Source organism: Crassostrea angulata, chromosome 5, assembly GCF_025612915.1.
Source record: "Crassostrea angulata isolate pt1a10 chromosome 5, ASM2561291v2, whole genome shotgun sequence".
Classification (NCBI taxonomy): Eukaryota; Metazoa; Mollusca; class Bivalvia; order Ostreida; family Ostreidae; genus Magallana; species Magallana angulata.
In genome coordinates this window covers 7,697,616-7,718,519 of record NC_069115.1, presented here as the reverse complement: position 1 = coordinate 7,718,519, position 20,904 = coordinate 7,697,616, and the positions used below count along the sequence as shown (strand labels likewise).

Below are 20,904 nucleotides of genomic sequence, written 5' to 3'. Positions count from 1 at the left end.
CTTTAAATTTTTTATATATACTTCCTTTTACATCCTTATCAACACTAAACGTTAGTTTCCTACCGTTTAACGGTTTAAATTCCATAAAATATGAAGTCGCAAGAATATGAAATCGCTAGTTCTATTTAGTGTATATCTGTCCATAATAAAACCGAGATTTTGAAATCTTCGAGATGTACTTTTCGCGATTTTACGTAAATTCCTCGCGATCAATTAGGAATTCACAGTAGTTATAATAGGGCGATTCAGAGACAAATCATTCATTTCATAGAAACCAAGAGATTCAACAGCTCGAAACTGGCTTTTAAGGGGATGGGTCACGATTACGGTCGGGCCGCTTCACCAGTAAACCACCAAGGTCAATTGGCAACTGCTTTGCATTTAATAGGTGTTCTTGCACATCCACATCCTGCAAGTTTAGACACAGATGAGTAGTATATACGTCTGTATGGATCCTGAAAAACAATGGGGAGCCTATTGTTTTGAGGGAACAAAAGGAGAACAATGGGGTGTGGTTGACCTACATTTGGGACAGGTGCCCGATCGAGAATTAGGACCATCGAATAAAATGGGGTATTGTATTAAGGGGACAAAAGAAAGTGGACGCCAATGACCTTTTACACGAAGGGGAAGGTGATCTGAGCGTAGCAACAAATCAATATCGAGGGTTATTTTAGAGTTTTGTCTAATTCTAAAACCAAAGTAAAGGCTACCAGTCTTTTTGAAACGCTGACATTATTCAGATGGATGGCTTTCACGAACGTGAATAAACATTATTTTTTATCAATGGTACCGTGCTAATTTCTTGTTACTTGATCTTATATTAAATTAAAGATACTTAAATATCTATGATATAATTTGAAAGTCCACACGATACGATTGCTAAGGAATAGTTTAAAACGTTGATGAACCAGGAGAAGTAGACCTCAGAATAGTAAAACATATATACCGAACGTGTACTTTTAGAACAGGGGTAGAGTAAGGACACGGTCCTATGAATAATGTAGTAGATTGGTTACCCGAGCGTATTAAAAATAAGTTGAAAGAAATGCTTTAGGATCCATCAAATATAATTTTGACCCGTTGAGGAACACTAAAAAGGGTAAAGAAATCGATCGCTTTGATAGAAATGTGGTGGATATAAAGCTGCATGCTATTACAGTATCAAATAATATTCGTTACAAATCATTTATCTCAGAAGACATTCAGCAGAATCGGTCTCCCAAACAAACCAAACTGCATCATGGGAATGTTTAGAAAAAAGACCCGTATGATTTCGTCCCCCGAATAAAAGGTTTATTCAACCGGAATTTTATGCATCAATTATAAATAGACCAAGCAAACTTCAGGAATGTTTATAAACCAAAACGTACTTTATTTATAGCGATGTCAAAGTCATAGATATAGCAGCCTCGACGTCAGGGGCAAATTTTTATATGATGTAAACCATATCGCGGTACCCTTGTGTGCCATTTGTTTAAAAAATATTGCACATCTTTCTTTTTCATTGAAATGTGGCTTAATTGAACGGGAAAACTACTACTTATCTCTTTTATTATACACATATGCATGGCCATTGATTAAGACCGTTCACAAAATTTGACATAAAATCGGAGCAAGCAGCTTTAAATCTCTGTGTTTCATTAGATAGTTTAGGGTAAGGACACAACCAGGTTTACCTGATCGCCGTATATATTTACACTGACTGAACGGACACCCGTCCTTTTCAAAAGGAATATAGTCATATATGGTTAGAGCAATGACACAGCCATGTAGACGAAATACTTTGGAGGGACGGGATGTTTAATCTCGTGATTATAGAAAAAAAAATTATACTAAGATTTTGCCGTTCTTTACGATTGCGCTTTTGAATTATTGATGTGATATTTTAACTTTCTGTGACTTTTATATTATGCACGATTTTTTTTACTTAAAAATGCAATTAAAATTTTGTTTAATTTTAATCAATTCATTTTAATATAATGATGATCTAAATTATACAACTATTTTCTACATGAAATTCAAATGCTATCGATAAAAAAAAGAACATGATAAGTGACAAAACACGGTGTAAAAAAAGTTTTCTAAATTCACTTACAAAATTTTAACTAGAACTGTCCTAATGGGACTAATCCCCCCGCAAGGCTAATTTCAAATGGGACAAATATTTAAATTGAATAATAAAGGTTTGGAACACATACAAAAAAAAATTCTAGAATTGTAAAAAAAAAAAAAAAAAGTAAACAAAGAAAACTTAATATCAAAATTGTCAGAATTTCACTGTAAATACATATCTATAACAGTAATACATTTACAAATATATGTATCTGATGATATATTTTTTTAATTTGAATGATTTAAAGAAAAACCAACAAAATGACAATAACCCCTCCCTTTGCAGTAAATGGAAATACCAAGCAATGCTCTTCTGTTGATAAAACTTTCAATATCTTTCTAATAAGAGTCTTGACAGATGCAATTAGTTGTTTCAAATTTTCCGCACTTTCTCCAATGGCACAATGGAACTCCATATCAGAAAATTCATCCCATAGGACTATGATTTTCTTTGATGAGCTTGTTAAATTTAATAAACTGCCAAAACATTACCATAATTACCATGATACTATGTAAAAATATGTAAAAAAGAAAATTTAATATGACAATTTTAAAATTGCCAAAACACTACAATCATTTCAGTATTTTTGAATTTCATTTAGATTAATGCCCAATAGGATCACTTCATCAATTTACTTGACTAATTAATTTAAACAATTTCTAAAAATAGTTTAACTTCTTTATTAATAATGATATTATTTATTTCCTTATAATGATAGAACTTTTGGTTTACATGAAACAGTTTTAAAATAGCCCCAAAACCATCACCGATTTTACAGATTATCAATTTCCCCTTAACACATGCTCCATCTGAACCATGTCAGATAATGGCTCCCTTAAGACAAATGAATTCAGCCACACTTGTCTTTGATGTTCTTATTAGCTCCTAAGAATTTATCATTGACAAACAAAATCTTTGCATTGTCAGTTGATAGTATACTTATAAAAAATATTTTTTTTTATTAATTAAGACATAGAGACAAAAAACCTCCATCTGGATATATTTATATAAATATATTTTAGAGTGTTTTAATACTATTAATTAATTAATAAAATCTGTAAGGATTACCTCCCTTACTTTTCAACTTTAGTGTACAATATATAGAATAAGGAAAATGAAAACTGTCATAAAATCCTTAAATCTTGTCTGATCTTAAAAACAATTGCAGGTGCACATCTTCAGATTGTGTTCAACATATGTACAAATTTTGTACAAACTGTTCCATGCAGTAATAAAAAATTCTATAGGGGGACAAAGTTGCGTTTACAGACAGACGGACAGGGTGAAACTAATATACCCCCTATACTTCGTTTGCGGGGGTCTAAAAATCGAAATGTTTTTCGGGTTTTTTCCACCAGTTTGTAAAAAAAAGTTAGGGTTGCAAGGATTGTATTGTAGCATTCCCATTTGATTTTGATGATCAGCGTGTTCCGAACAGCATTTCACGTTTTTCAGTTCCAGAAGACTATTTTTAATGTCTACCGATAAGTCTGTAAAAAAGGTGCTTTCGAACAGTCTCAAATAGAATCCTTTTCTGGTAGGAACGATGTCTGATTCGTCGGTGGGTTTCCAGTACTGTCGTATATCTACGCAATGGTTGTTTTCTCTCACGTGGACGTAAACGTTGTATTATAGATGCCAACTTTGCGCTTCCTTCTTGAGAGTGGTATCTCAAACGGAGTCCATCGCCGACAGCAATGTTTTTAACTGAATTGATTTCAGACAAATAAGTTTTTTTTTCGATTTGTCGTTCGTCCCTCTTTACTTAATGCGTCCTTTTCCTTCAGATCTTGATGACTGTTTGGAAGGCAACTCTCTTTCTTTTTGTTTCATACCCGTCCTGAGCGGCATGTGGGTCTCGTTTTTATGCATGAATTCTTTAATTTTTCTCGTTTCTGTGTAGTATTCGTCCACCTCTCTGTGTTCTGCTGGGAATAATGGGAATATAACGTTCATCATCATAATGGTCATTTTACATTTGTCGGAAAACAAGTGTCACCCCGGTAAAAACTGACGGGTCTTCGCCGTTTTTGTCTTTAATAAAAATATGCAGATGATCAATGTTATCTGTACGTAAAGGAATACGGTGGGGACAAAGAAATATTTGACTTTTAGTATTTTCTAAATAAATCCGTCTTAGAAGTGGCATTTGACTTTCCCCTACAATTGTGACGTCACAGATAGAGCAGTATACAAATATTCCCTTAATGGATAATCTTCCAGATTTGTCATTACAAAACTCCGTCATCTCCACTGTCCAATTACTTGTAAGAGGTAGAGATCTTGGAAGACGCACTCTAAAATCCCAAGGTTTATTATCGGAATATGTGGACGCACTGTCCGAAGACTTGAGAACTATTCGCAGCGACATCCTTTTTCAAAATGATCTAGAAATATGTTTTCACAACCTCTGGAATCTAATTTGTAAATTTCATGTTACAGCCTACCCATCGTACCAGCATTTCGGTGAACTGCGATACTTCCGATTTCTAAGGATCTTCTCGATTCTCCAACTGGCCTGGTCTATTTTTAATATTGTTGAAGTTCGCAAGCATAAAACGTCTTTGAATGGGTTTATTCATTATATACCGTTAACTGATAGTTTTAGGAATGCCTTCTGAGACGAAGGATTACTTATATGAAAACTTAAAGTTTCTTCAGGTAAAACTTTAAACATTGTTTAAACATTTCAAAATTATAACAATGATTTTCTAAATTTTACAAACAAGTTTCTAAATCGTACATTTGAATTTTAAAAGGAAGCAAACGAATTTAAAAATCGTTAAAACAATTTTAACAAGAGGCCCAGGGGCCACATCGCTCACCTGAGCAACAATTGCCTTAATTCTGATCAAATTAGCATTACAGTATCAAAATATCTTGACAACTAAGTACAGTAGATCTTGCTAAAAAAAAATAGAAAATCTGCCAATTTTTATCCACCTCTTTTTTGGGGTAAATACCAAGCCCCTTTTGTTGTTGTACCTGTAAGAAGATTTTTCTCTATTCCAATTTACCCCCCCCCCCCCTCCATTTCGTGGCCCCCCCTTTTCTCTAGGGAATCATGGTTTCATCAAACTTAAATCTGCATAACCTGTGCTTTCACACTAAGTACTGAGTTTTGGACCGAAAACTTTCCCAGAAGATTTTTCTCTATATATTCCTATGTAAAAATTCAAACCGCCATCATGGCCCAGCCCTATCACTAGGGACTGTGATTTTACTTGAATTTACACTATCCGAGGATGCCTCTACACAAGTTTAGGCTTTTCTGGCCAAATAGTCTTTAAAAAGAAGATATTAAAGATTTTCTCTATATATTCCTATGTAAAAATTCATCCCCCATTGTGGCCTCACCATACCCCATGACTATTATTTAAACAAACTTGAATCTTTACGATCTTGGGATGCTTCCACTTAAATTTGGGCTTTCCTGGCCTTATAGTTTTGAGAAGAAGATTTTTAAAGATTTTCTCTATATATAAAAATTTATCCCCCATTGTGGCCCCGCCCTACCCCCAGGGACCATGATTTGAACAAACTTGAATCTACATTACCTGAGGATGGTTACAATTTGAGCTTTCTTGGCCATAAAGTTTTGAAAAGAAATTTTTTTAAAGATTTTCTCTATATATTCCTGTATAAAAATGTATCCCCTAATTGTGGCCCCACCCTACCCCTGGGGACCATGATTTGAACAAACTTGAATCTACACTATCTGAGGATGCTTCCACTCAAATTTAAGCTTTTCTGACCTTATAGTTTTTGAGAAGAAGATTTTTAAATTTTTTTTCGATATATTCCTATGTAAAACATGACCCCCCTCTTGTGGCCCCACTCTACCCCCGGGGACCATAATTTGAACAAACTTGAATCTACACTACCTGAGGATGCTTCCATTTTAATTTGAGCTTTTCTGGCCTGATAGTTTTTTAGAAGAAGATTTTTAAAGATTTTGTCTATATATTTCTATGTAAAACTTGATCCCCTAATTGTGGCCCCACCCTTGCCCCGGAGACCATGATTTGAACAAACTTGAATCTACACTACCTGAGGAAGCTTCCACTTTTATTTGAGCTTTTCTGGCCTAATAATTTTTTAGAAGAAGATTTTAAAAGATTTTCTCTATATATTCCTATGTAAAACTTGATCCCCCCCATTGTGGCCCCACCCTACCCCCGGGGACCATGATTTGAACAAACTTGAATCTACACTATCTGAGGAGGCTCCCATTTTTATTTGAGCTTTTCTGGCCTGATAGTTTTTTAGAAGAAGATTTTTAAGGAATTTGTCTATATATTTCTATGTAAAACTTGATCCCCCCATTGTGGCCCCTCCCTACCCCTGGGGACCATGATTTGAACAAACTTGAATCTACACTACCTGAGGATGCCTCCACACAAGTTTGAGCTTTTCAGGCCGAATAGTTTTTGAGAAGAAGATTTTTGAAAAATACCAACAAATTTTCAAAAATTCTCAATTATCTCCCCTTTAAAGAGGGCGTGGCCCTTCATTTGAACAAACTTGAATCCCCTTCACCTAGTGGTGCTTTGTGCCAAATTTGGTTGAAATCTGCCCAGTGGTTCTTGAGAAGAAGATGAAAATGTGAAAAGTTTACAACGCCGACGACAACGACAACGACGACAGACAACGGACAAATTGTGATCAGAAAAGCTCACTTGAGCCTTTGGCTCAGGTGAGCTAAAAATCGTTCAAACCATTTCAAAAATCGGTTAAGGTGGTATGGGACACTTCCATGTTGTGATGTAGTGTTTATCGAAATAAACAATAAAATAAAGTGTAATTATATAATTAGTTTCTTTCCAAAAAATGGTCACCAAACTCCGTAGCGCAGTGGGTTAGAGGGTTTCTTACGAACCTGTAAGTCATGAGTTCGAATCCCGCTGAGGGTTTATAATTTTTACCTTTACAAATATTTCTAAAAGCTATTTTATGGTTAAATATTGTAAAATCTGAAAATTCTAAACCGGTGAAAATTTTTCAATTATATAGTACTTTAATCCACATTAATATCGACAGATGCCCCATACCACCTTAAACGATTTTCTCAATTGTACAAACGGTTGTTTTATCCATAGGATCCAAAGTGATCCAGGTCTCCAGGCACCATGTCTTTTGTTAATTTTTCTAAATTCGTTTGTACCATTTAAAAAAAATCGTTCAAATGATTTTTAAAATAGTTTGTACATGTACAATTCAGAAAATAGTTTGTACATGCACAACTTAGAAAATCGTTTGTACATGTACAATTTAGAAAATCTTTTTAGCATTGCGTAGATATACGACAGTACTGGAAACCCACCGAAGAATCAGACATCGCTCCTACCAGAAACGGACTCTATTTGAGACTGTTTGAAAGCATCCTATTTACAGACATAAAAAATGGTCTTCTAGAACTGAAAAACGTGAAATGCTGTTCGGAACGCAATGATCATCAAAATCAAATGGAAATGGTGCAATCATTGCAACCCCAACTCCTTTTTCTTACAAACTGGTGGGAGAAGAACCGAAAAACATTTCAATTTTTTAAAACTTTGTTTTTGAATTAAGAACCCTTTTTTCTCCGTGTTTTCTCACTTATTATGTTCTTTTTTTATTGATAGCATTTGAATTTCATGTATAGAATATTTGTATGATTCAGTGTATGTTTATATTGAAATGAATTGATTAAAATTAAACACAATTTTAATTGCATTTTTTTAGTCTGAAAAAAAACCGTGCATAATATAAAAGTCACAGAAAGTTAAAGTATCGCATTAATAATTAAAAAACGCCATTGTAAAGAACGGCAAAATCTTAATATAATTTTTTTCTATAATCACGAGATTAAACATCCCGTCCCTCCAAAGTATTTTGTCTATATGGCTGTGTCATTGCTCTAACCATTTATGACTATATTCCTTTTGAAAAGGACGGGTGTCCGTTCAGTCAGTGTAAATATATACGGCGATCAGGTAAACCTGGTTGTGTCCTTACCCTAAACTATCTAATGAAACACAGAGATTTAATGCTGCTTGCTCCTATTTTATGTCAAATTTTGTGAACGGTTTTAAACAATGACTATGCGTATGTTTATAATAAAAGAGATAAGTAGTAGTTTTCCCGTTCAATTAAGCCACATTTCAATGAAAAAATGATGTGCAATTTTTTATTAAAACAAACGGCACAAAAGGGTACCGCGATATGGTTTGCATTAATTAAAAATAAACCACGAAGACGGCTGACAGAGGAAAATTTTCTAGGTTCACTTACACTATGGAAGGTTTCTCCCATATGGTTAGATTATTACTGATTCATAAGTTTATATTTCATCAAATGAAAACTTTAATCAAATTAAACAAAACAGATTGTTCTATTTAAAAGCTGAATTTATAAAAATTGCTATCCTATTTTTCAGAGATGAAAAATCCTATATCCTTTTCAACTCCTCGTACGTTTTTAAAAAAAATTCTTACTTCGTTTTGTCAAATTTAATAAACCAACCATTTTAGAATTATTATAAAATTTGGGGTTTTTCCTCTCTTTTTTCAATCAGAACTGAGGAGTCCAAATAGACTAAAATCGTTTTTACTTAAAATTTCCGTTCTAAAACAGTTTAATTTTTCGTCTTACATCAGCGAACTGTCTGATGAATCGGACATCATAATTCCTCCGTAAGCTCATTGCCTTTTATCTTGTGATCACGGTTACGAATGTTTTTTTTAGCTTTATTTGACGTTTAATATTACTCATGGTGATTTTTTTCTCCAAATTTCAGATCCCAGTTCCATATGGATGAGGAGGCGAGAGAAAAAAAAACTTTTATAATTTTTACTTATATAAAAATAAGAAATGCTTTTAAGATTTGTTTTCTTTGTTTTCTTTTATCGTAAAAATTTTATGGATTAGGCGTATTTTTATCGAATTTACGGGATTAAATAAAAAAAAACCATGTGGAACATCCCAATTTTCTTGCAACCCAAAAAGATATTGGATGGAAAATTTGTCTACGTTTTTAAACTTATTTTTTTTAGCAAATCGTGCCGTGTTCATTTTTAATTCATTAATACCAAACTTTCTTTTAAATACATGTATGAGATTTATTGGGTAAAAACAATGAAACGGTATCTTTGGTAAAAAAATAAGTTTTATCAACATTGTGGATTTGAATTTTTTATCGAATTTAAAAGATAAAAAAAAAACTATGTGGAACACCCGATTTTTCCTTGTGATTGGAAAAAAAATGGATCAATTTATTGTTTAAAAAGTATTTCTTACCCATTATATTGTATTCATTTTCAAACCCTTTCAGTTATTCCAAAGATACAATTTTTTAAAATTTTTATAAAAAATAAGATAGAAGGGACAAATAAAAAATGAAACGATACCTTTGGTAAGAAAAATTATTATTCAACGTTTGAGAACACCATCAGTAAAAAAGTAGGCAAGTTTTCGAAAAGTTGGTGGCCGTTAAAACAACCGTTGGTTTTTATAAAATAGACATACGTCTATTTTTCTTATTTCTTCTTTAACCCTCTTCTCTCCTCTTTCTCTTCTCGAGGTTAGCTATCTTTTTTTTAAAACAATGTTTACTACACTCAAGTATTCATTCTACCCAGTTTCTAACAATAGGGTTGATATCTTATTCTACCCTTTTATTAAACACGTGTTCAATTAAATCTCCTTCCCCTTAACTCTTTTTCAAAGTCACTGACGCATTCCTCTATACAATACCCAATTGTGTTTGGGAGTTCCTGTTTCTTGGTCGGGTAATCGTCAACCACAGTCTAAAATAATCTTTGGTATTAATTTGTTGCTACGCTCAGGTCTCATGTCGGGCACCTGTCCCAAATGTAGGTCAACCACACCCCATTGTTCTCCTTTTGTTCCCTCAAAACAATAGGCTCCCCATTGTTTTCAGGATCCATACAGACGTATATACTACTCAGATGTACCAACTGAGGGGGACTCCATTCTCAAACACAGTACCGATCAGACCCAACCTAACACCAGAGTAAATCCCAACTAAACCCCGGGTTTACTTTTGGGGTTTACTTTGGGTTTACTTTTCGAAAATATGGGTCCACTCGGGGTTTACTTTGGGTTTACTCAGGGTTAAATTTGGATTTACTTGGAAATTGCTTTTTAGGTCAACTGTACGCACTGAAGTGTGAAGCAGACCCGTCTTTTATCTTAGCATCCTACTGTCTGTTATTCCATTTGTCAACCTCTGTGTTTCACCAGTAGGCATTGTCCCTTACGTTCGCTTACTTAACCATCTAACCAACCAAGGCTTTCATTCATTTAATTATTTCATTAATCCATACATTCGTTCAGTTAAATACAGTAATAGAGACGACGCCTCACTGATGATTTAACTATTAGGACATGGTTCATTGCCAACCAAAACTGACCATTAGAATGCATTTCGTTTGCTACCTACAGTATATATCCCAGTGACTTTGACTTTTAGATTTTTGTGCTATGACAAATACTATTTTTTCAGATGTATGCCAGTTTGATTTTTAACTTTTCTGTGTCCTATTTTACAAACTTATTCCATTTTTTATTGGCTGATACGCAAGACATCAGGGAAACAAAGTGAAATACACTGCTTGGATGACTTTACTTGCAGGCAAGCTAGGTATTTTGTTGTAAAGATACGCTACATTTTTTTACCTTGTTTGCGCTAATGACAAAACTGTTAGCCAACAACACGTTTGTCATATTTAGGATTAGAATTTCCCACAGTGTCTATGCAAATGCGTTTACCTTAATGAATGCTTTAACCCTTTAACGCCCATAGACGCCTTTTGACGCCTTTTGGTAGTTATTAATAATAAAATGCTGGCGTTTTGTTAATAACTGATCTATAGAAGAAGTGCAGGAGCGACAACTCGTGCATGCTTTATGTTTTAACACTTTGCATATGAATCTGATATGCATTGAGCTTATGACCAAGCATCTAGTAAAACTATTTCTTCATAGTCAATCTGCAGACAATAATCAAGCTTGATGTCATTTTGTTTTCCTCCACCACCCCACTTCTTATTATAGAACAGATATTCGTATTTGCTGCTCTCTGTTTTTGCATTCCAGTTACTTGTCCCTTACATCGAAATGGAGATGTTATGTATGCAGAACTTTAACATTCAAATCGTTTGACTCAAGCCTGTAATATACAAGCTGAACTGACTTCTTAGAACTCTTTATTAATGTTAACATTCAAGCTATTAACTCTCTGACTGTCCATGTTTCCATGGTAAAGCAATGTTCAACCTCATATGTTAATATTAGTACATGAACTTAATAAATAGTTAGCAAACGATAGAGACGTGTTTGTCCGCAGCCATCGGGCACAACAAAATTAATATATTTTATGTGATATCACATGATAAAGTTACTAAATGAATATTATCGTGGGCGAAGGCTGCGGACCTAGTTTTCTATTTTGAAAATACTGAAGAATTGATGCCGTCTCAATTTAAAGAAAAGTCGGGAAAATGCACGTCACAATTATCATTGTGAAAGTCAAATCAGGTAACTATATATAAATTCTTAAGTTTAGGTATTCTTGCGTAAATGTTTTACTACAAGTTCAATTTTGTTTGGGTCCAATTCTATAAAATGATAGAAATCAAACGTTATGTCAATAATATTTCATCTTATAATGACATAATTGTGTCAAGTCGAATTTTACGAACAAAAAGACTGGTTGACATAATTTGCTGTGTAGAAGATAAATATTTTTAAATGTTATAACGAAATAAGGAAAAACTAGAGCATTTAGATAAAATGCTTTTCAAAAATGTTTTTATTTATTTTTGTAGTAGTTCTTTGTGGAAGAGGTCCAAATGTAGACTTGAGTTGCTTTTTATTTGAGTTTTTAATATTTCCTGAATGATAAATGGAAACAACTAATAAAAAAGGTTGTTAGATAATTTTCTAAATATTAGGATTAGGATTAATAGTTTCAAAACTAGCTTCTAAATAATGTATATCTTTTGAAGAAATTTTGAAGTATAACTTAATTAAAATATAAGTTTAATAAACTTTGGGATGTAAACGTAAACACTGGGAGGGGCAAAATTATTTTAACTAAAAAAGGGGGAAAATTGTCAGGGTGACCTTAATTATGTACAACTACGGTACAACTTCTAGAAATGAAAAGGAAACGCAAGCCGAAACCCTATTTTTTTAAAGTTTGAGTTGTATGCAAAGATACACTGGATATGTTGTATGTGACATTAGCATTATTTTATTCGAAAAGGTTACACTGTTTCAAAAACAAACAACAAGTACTCAACTATCGCTTGACTAATGCCCTTGACAATTTAACATTACTACATATTTCATATTTTAATTTTTTAGAACAATTCTAGTTTTGATTGAATGTTCAATAAAAATAAGTCCCTTACCTGGATTTTTTTCAATAGTATTTCCAACAAAGTTTGAGACTTCTATTTGAAAACAGTTGTTTTCCAGAAGATTTCTGTCTTTCACTACTAACTTCGGGTGAGGAAGATAATTTGTTGTCCCTCTGAATTCTTCAGCATCAGCATCTATTGGCTTAAATTCATCTTCATAGTTGCCTTTTTTACTCCACGTAACATTGCAAGGTGACGGGATGGATTTAATCGTTGCTTTAAAACCATGGATTCCACTTCCTTCTTTTTCAAGGCTTTCCAAATTAACATCAGGGACACCTTGTATTAAATGTTGGTTTATTATTTATTGTGCAATACTAAGTGAAATGCATAGAAAATTGAACATGCATAACGTGCATACATTGGTTTGGTATTTTCTCAGTTGTGAAACACGCCTTAAAAATGATGCCACGCATTATAAATTGTTAATCGGACATAACATGCAACTCCCTCGGCGATAGAATCATCAAATGAAAAGGAGAAAAGGGGAAAGAAAGTGATCTTAGTGTTTATTAGAGGCTCGGTAGAGACACAATTCACAATGACAAGCTATTGGGTTAACCCTAAAGGTCAATCGGTAGAGCATTGGCTTTTAAATTGAAGGGTCACGTATTCGAGCGTAGTTGTGGTCAATCCCCCTATATGCTTCACTACTTAAAGGCACAGTTCATGTGGACAAGCGAGGAATACTTAGCTATTGTGATCTTTTCAATGAAATGAAATACAAACCTGCACCAAAAAAATAAAATAAAAAAAAAATAGAATTTTTTTTTTCTTAAATGAAATACTTCGTGTTCATAGAGTCCGCAAAAATAACGAATATCAAATTTATCCAGAAATACTTTTCATTCAAAACAAAACTGTGATATTTGTAACTTATCACTTTATTTTTCTGAGGAAATCCATGAATAGATTATCTTTAAGGTTCGTCAAACGTTGCGTTAGCCTACATAACATATTTATTGCTTACTACATTTTTAATGAAATCAAGGGACTTATCATAGTACAAATTTACAAGTTATCATCTTTATTTCAATATTATCACAAATAGGCAAATTAAAGGGAGTTTTTTTAACCTCTTTTAGAAGTATATCTGGATACATAAATTGGGTAATTTTAGATTCGAGTCATGGTTTGAACTCTTTTGATAAGGTATCTTGTGTAAACTTGTTGATAATTGTAAAACTGTCTCTTTCGTTTTTGGGATAAAAACTTTAAAATGAAAACACAACTTTCCTCATTTTTATAATTCATTTTAAATAACAGGAATGCGCTTAACCTGACCTTTGATAGGCTGTTTTACATGGGCATGGTAAAGATTTATTATCAAATTTTTAATGTTAACAATACTTTAATAAGGCATTTCTAATAACAAGATAAAGAGTGTTGTGTAAAAAAAAAGCTCGTCATGTTATGTTATTGGAAACATTTGGAATTTTGGCAAGAAAATTACAGCTTTAAACCTTAGATAAATAAAAATGAATAAATCAAACACTAGGACACTAGTTATGTTCCAGACGAATTAGCAGAGAGAAAAGGAGTGAATGAAAATAAATGTAAATGGATGTAAACAAAAACATGCCATGAGCCGTGTTGACATAAAGATTTGTGAGCTCTGTACCTTGCTTATAACTCTACGACTTACATTAGGTTGACCATTCGAAATGCATTACAAAAGCATTGTAAACAATAAGAATAGAAAAATAAATTTGACCATGCCTCTTAAAGATGAAATAAAATTGTCTCATTAATTAAACTTAAGATAAAACTGAAATTTTCACACGGATGAAAACAACAAAGTAAAAAAAAAAGATCATTCATAGCTACTGACAAATTTGTTATATAATTTAGAATACCAATAGTAATAATGTCACTGGAAGTTGTCCCCACTGCATTCCTCGCGATGAGTTGGTATTCGCCAGCATCAATATGGCTTACGTCTCTGATGGTTAGTGAAGGATCGTCCACCGTCACTGTTGATAGCCTTCCACCACTCCCTTGAGTGTATATCTTCTCTCCATTTTTTGTCCAAAAGACTTCCGTAATATCAGGTGAACCGTCGTACACAAACACGTCTCCAACTAATTTTACTGATTTGTTTTTTATGACGGTTTCTTCACTTGTCGTAATGTTTGGAAGACCTAGTAAAATAAACAGCAAAACGGCATTATATATAATATAACGAAGAATGAAAGTTGTCAAATTTTCGGAACCCTAAAATCAAACCTTGACCCCAACCTTCTCCCCTTGTTGAGTTAACGTCCAACATCCTGGCTTGCAAAAGATTCTGTAAGCCATTTTTGGCAAAGCAAGTTGAAGTCAAAAAAAGTTTCATTAATAAGAACCCAAGGGAGAAAAAAGCAATCTACTTATGATTTCTTAAACTTTTGATAATGACATTGTTTTTCTTGGTGTTCCTTTTACCTGATTGCTTTGCTCTTCGTACGTAGCAAAATAAAATTGAAATCTCAAAAACCTACAAAATGCACTGTTTGATTAAGCGGGGTGAATGGTTGTGGCCATTTTATACCCTATTGATCTCCTTTAGAAGAAGAGCTCTATATAACAATATAGCTGAAAACTCTAAATTGAAAGCTAAAATATAATCTATTGACCACTTAGCCACCTTAAAGGGACTTAGACACAATTTAAGATCAAAAATTTATTTTTATTTTTTATGTATAAAATGTTTAACTGTTGCATTGTAAATGATTGATAATATATTGAATGTTAAAGTCAAGTTACAAGCGAGATACCGAGGTAAGAATTGGTTGTTATGTAAACAAAGCTCGAGTCTTATAGTTGTTTACAAAAATGTTATGTAGAAAATTACCATTTCTTAGACAAAATGACATGTAAAAAACAATTTAAACTAATTCAATATCCTCATAAATACCATAAGTCAACAAAAGAAAGATACTTTTGATTGAAACTTACACGAATACAACACATATGTAAAAAATGACAATATTGAGCTTTGTTTACAAAACAAAGAATTATGAACTCTTTATCTTACTTATAATTTAATATATCACTTTCAAATTTTGACATAGCATTATAAACTTCAATACTAATCAATATAAATATTAAAAATAGGAAAATAAAATTTGAAAATTTCAAGTCAAATCGTGTCCAAGTCCCTTTAAATATGTGTGTCTTGTTTGATTCAGGTAGAACTAGAAAAATTATATATATATATATATATATATATATATATATATATATATATATATATATATATATATATATATATATATATATATATATATATATATATATATAATATATTATATTGATAACAGATGTGTTATTCCATACGTCTCAACACACAACCCGAAAAATCAAGAGTTTTACCAAATTATAAAAAGCAACCTTCAACTTTTAGAACGTGATAAAAAAATGAATGAAGTCTTAAACAAATTTCAGATCATTAAAAGTAAACGACAAAGTCCGTCTCTGAAAAAGATTTTAACCCGTGCCAAATTTGAAAATATCGAAGAAACACCAGATGTCCGTAAATGCCAGAAGCCAAGATGTGCCACCTGCCCTTACCTACAAGAAGGCCACCAGTTCGAGTTCAAAAACGGCAGAAATTTTAATATACATTCCTCTATTACATGTGAAAGTTCTAATCTAATCTACGTCATAACATGTGCAGGATGTGGAGAAAACTATATTGGTCAAACCGGGGATACCCTCAGACATCGAATGACCGTCCACCGACAACAAATTCGTGAAACAAAATACCAGTGCACGGCTGTTAGCGGACATCTCAGAAACTGTGCCAAGAACATTTTTCCGAACTTTACAGTGTGTCCTATCTATAAATTTTATAAAAAAACAACCGAAAAGGAGCGTGAAACAAAAGAAAAACATTTCATTTCATTATATAAACCAAAACTGAATGCATTATAATTATGAATGTTTGAATATATTTTATGTTTTTCTTGTACAATTATAGAATATTTGAATATATTATATGTTTTTCCCGTACTATTACAAAACGCTTATACTATGACGTCATAATGAACTCTGAAAAGCGCAACATATACTTGATGTTATATGACGTCACAATGATCATTTGAAATGTATGTACTTATGTATCTATGGTGATTGTTCAAAACTCCTGAAGATTATAATGAAACCGGTAGAGTTTTGAATCGGCTTTCTGTTATTTTTTATTATATATATATATATATATATATATATATATATATATATATATATATATATATATATATATATATATATATATATATATATATATATTTAACAAGCTTGACCTTGGTCAAAAACCACATTAGGGTATTGACAAATCCCCACATCACATGCAATCAGAGTCTCAAGGTAGTCAAGTCGGATATTCATCTCATAAAAATCTTGGATCGGAAATGAAATTCTGATAAAAATATGGACATGATGCTTCCATCATGCCGTTTGTAAAGTTAATGTTTTATCACCACAAAAATCTTTTCCTTTAATCTATATATTTACATTTCCCATTGTCCTTGTCATTTTAAAATAAGACTACGAACCAAATTTTTAAGATACATGTAAAACCAAATACATTAAAAAAAAGAACTAATCCGGGGCGCAAGCATGGTTTGAATAATTAAACGAAATGAAAATTATTTAATATCAAATTAAACAATTTGTAAATTTTTTATAAATATAAAAAGATCTCATTCTTTAAATATTATTCAGTGATCACATATGGTTGAGCGTGTTCAAATTTATCATTAAGACTTTCGGGCTTTATTAGATTTAATCATCCAAACTGTACTTCATCACATTATAATATTTTAAGAAGATTCCTTATTTCTTGATAAATGAAGATAAATGATATCAATAGTAATATTGTATACTAAAAACAGTGTTTTATCATTTTAAAGAAAATCTTCTTAAAATTCTTGATGAAATTTTTTAGTTGGTAAACATTCAGATATAATAGTAGCATATTATAATACTATTTGACACGTTGGGAGATTGCGATTTGTACAAATAATAAGTTCATCATAATACACTTGTAATAAGTAATGAAAATTACCAAAAATTACTGCTTTTGATACCGAACCCACTGCATTGGAAATTGTGCATAAGTATTTCCCTCTATCTTCGTCAGTAGGTGATGAAATTGTAAAATAATTCTCATTTAGACTCCCTCCAATATATTTTTCACTTTTTCTATCCAGTGGTTCTCCATTTTTACACCAATATATGTGTTTAACTTTTGGTGACTGCTCTAAAACTTCGTAGCTGTAATGGATAGTGATACCTTCGTCTTCTGTTGTTACTCTTAAATCGTTCAAAATAGGCCGCTCTGTATCAAAATAATTTAAAAAAAAAAACATGTAATATGTGCGGTTATTCGTTCTGCCATGGAAATTTAATTCGTTATAAGAAACTTTACTCATACCTCCTAGAGCATGAAGATAAACAGTATTACTGGATATCTTGTACTCGATTCCATTCGCTTCCCGTGAGAGGACAGCCTGGTATTCCCCTTCATCCTCCTTACTTACATTTTGTATGAAAAGAATGCTGTTGCTGCTACCTTTGTATTTCTCCTGATTTGTATCTATACATTCTGTGCCATTTCCTGTACGTTTTTGCCATGTAAACTGCCAAAAGGTAACATTGGCGTTTCTTGAGTTTGATTCAAATCGTGCTGTATCTCCACAAATTACCGTATCTTCACCTTTTAGGAAAATTTCCGGTTCATCTGTAAATAAAACTTTTTCCTCAATTGTGTAGCTTCAAAAGTGATTAATGATTAAAATTACATTTAGTTGCAAGCAACACAATTACAGTGTGGTTAGTGCTTTCTAACCTTTTTTTTCTGTTTGTTTTTCTATCAACAATAAGCCTTCTAAAATGATCTTGCAGCTTTCTAAACGGTCTTTTGTGAACTTTGAGCTTTCTATCTTCATTAAATCTTGTACATAATCCACATTGCGTCTCTTTTTTTGCATGTACTTCTGAATCCTGTCGACTGCAGAATTTAAATTCTTCCATATATCTTTGAAGACAGCGTCAGAAATTGCTGAAGAATCGGCATGTGCAGAGTAATTGTTTCTAAACAACCGGAGACGCTCAATATCATCTCCTATGTCTATATCCGCATATGCTGGCGCTTTTCCCCAACCTTTTGTTGGCTTTAGTGATGGGCATAAATTTCTTATGAGTGTGTATAGTAAAGTTACATCAAATTTGCTGTAGTCAGGTTTTGCTTTTGGTTGAATAAAGCAAAGCTTTATTTGCTCTTGGCGTAGTTTGTGATCCCCTGACAAAAGTGCAGGACATGATTTTATTTTTATGAAAAGGTCCCCAGGCTTAATAAGGCTCTCTAAAATGTCTTTAAGAGGCAATTTTATGAAATCCACACTAGCTACTGTTACGCAATCGAAGTTCCATTGATCTTTTGATGGGGATGACATACTTAATTGTGTTATCTCACATTTGCTCTTTTTTCATCGGCGTCAAAAAAATTTCATTGCATTTCGCAGTTGTTGAAATTGTTCATGATTTTTTAACAAACTTATTTTCATTCCTGTTGACTTTTTTGGGTTCTCCTCCTCACAGTAGTCTATTGTTAAGACTATTATTTTTTCTTCACTGGAAAAATTTGATAAAATGAATTTGTGCAGTCTTTAAGCATATTCATTAAAAATTAATTTTTCAACAATATTTAATAAATTGGAAGAGATTTTTAACTGAAATGTAAATTTTATTGTACATCCATGGAAAAAATATAAACAGTAAAGGAAGGGGTTTATAGTCTTGCTTGCATAGTACATGGCCTCGCACGACTTCTACATAATACCCCCTGGCGAGACCCGTACAAACCATAGCATCCTCAACTCCTTAGGGAGCATGCAAGCAGAGCTGCCAAATTACGGAGCTTATGCTTTACATTCACATAGTTTGCTTGTCTCATGTGCCAGGTTCCCATTTTAACCCCAGGGTGGAGAGAGTGCAATAGTAGAGTAAAAATTAAAGTAACTTGCCTAAGGTTACAATGTTACCGCAAGAGCGACAGACCAGGCTCGAACCCGGGGCTAACGTGTCCAAACCGGTCGACGCTATCAAATGCGCAAACACCTCTTTATTACATAGTAAACAATTAAATTTCATTATCAAAAGTCAGGAAAAAAAACATTGTGTCGGAAAATTATGCCAGTGCCAAGGTGGCATTTGGGCACCCGTCTAATAAGCTGCATATATCAAAAAATTTAAATTTGCCATATGATAGACCATTGCTTAAAGAGTTTACAACCACCGTATCTCACTTGTCAGGTGAGATATTTACCTTTCAGAAATAAATTCCTCCAGGAAATATTTAGTTTATTTAAATTTTTAGTACCTGCCTGAATCTAATTCCTACAGGAAAATCGTAATCCGAGATAAACAAATAATGAGTCAAACTTGGTTGGTAAAAATAGTATACAGGGAGTTTGACTAAACGGGATTCTGTGTTCAACATGTTTTAGTCATACCGAAATACTCGTTTAATGTTTTAAGAAAAAACTATTTTAAGGTGTAATTAAGGGCACGATGATTGGAGATACATATAAATTTAGTTAATAGTGTGTTAAAAGATTATGTTAGTAATAAAACATGACAAATCTGGGTACGAAACTTAAAAATACATTTTTAAAAACCCCAATACGTTTAAGAAGGCTCGATAGTCGTGGCCATTTTTAGACTGATTTGATCTTCTTTTGAAGAAGAACTTTATAATATAAAAATAAAGGACAGTACCCAAATTTATAAGTTAAAATTTACCGATTTTTTTCATTCGTTAAGAATAGTTTATATGGAAACACGTCATATACAGAAATTTTACTTGGATCTGATGGTTAATTTGTTGACCACCGAGCATCCTTATACAAAACAAAACTCTCTTCCCAAAACGAAAGTAGATTTATTTCCTAATTTACTTACTTGCATAAAAAATTTAAATCATTGTATAGTGCCTTTGGTATATGTAAATGACACTATTTTCCCTCTCTGCCCTTGAAATTTAGAAGACGAAATAGACACTTAAGTTTGATTGTTATATCACAGGTTTTACGGTGGCCATGAAAAAATCTATGCCGGATGTCCTCCCAAACATGTAATTTTAAAACCGGGAACAAGATTTTTATGGTTTGTGTTCGTATTTATAATGAAGGATATAGATAGGGCCTAACTGTTATACGTGTTTACTTTTTCGTTGAAAATTTTATTAACTGCGTACGTACACACAACCAGAATAACAAATATTGAACAAGAACTCAATTTAGTGCATTGATAAACACATATATGCATATTTATTGCTATGAAAGAGTAAGTTTGCAAGCTTTATATTCATATAACAGT

At 32.6% G+C, this 20,904-nt stretch overlaps 1 protein-coding gene across 1 annotated transcript in view; it reads right to left on the bottom strand.

The window, feature by feature from the left end:
• The window catches only part of LOC128185745 (uncharacterized), a 108,718-nt gene extending 88,078 nt beyond the window's left edge, over positions 1–20,640 (bottom strand). Inside the window, exons 1-6 of the mRNA XM_052855387.1 lie at positions 20,488–20,640; positions 18,374–19,158; positions 17,960–18,265; positions 17,591–17,863; positions 14,400–14,684; positions 12,535–12,822 (exon numbers count right to left, since the gene is read on the bottom strand). Coding sequence (XP_052711347.1) covers positions 12,535–12,822; positions 14,400–14,684; positions 17,591–17,863; positions 17,960–18,265; positions 18,374–18,980 — 1,759 coding nt within the window. The 5' untranslated portion in view covers positions 18,981–19,158; positions 20,488–20,640. The remainder of the gene's footprint in view (positions 1–12,534; positions 12,823–14,399; positions 14,685–17,590; positions 17,864–17,959; positions 18,266–18,373; positions 19,159–20,487) is intronic.
• Between the last annotated feature and the right edge of the window lie 264 nt (positions 20,641–20,904).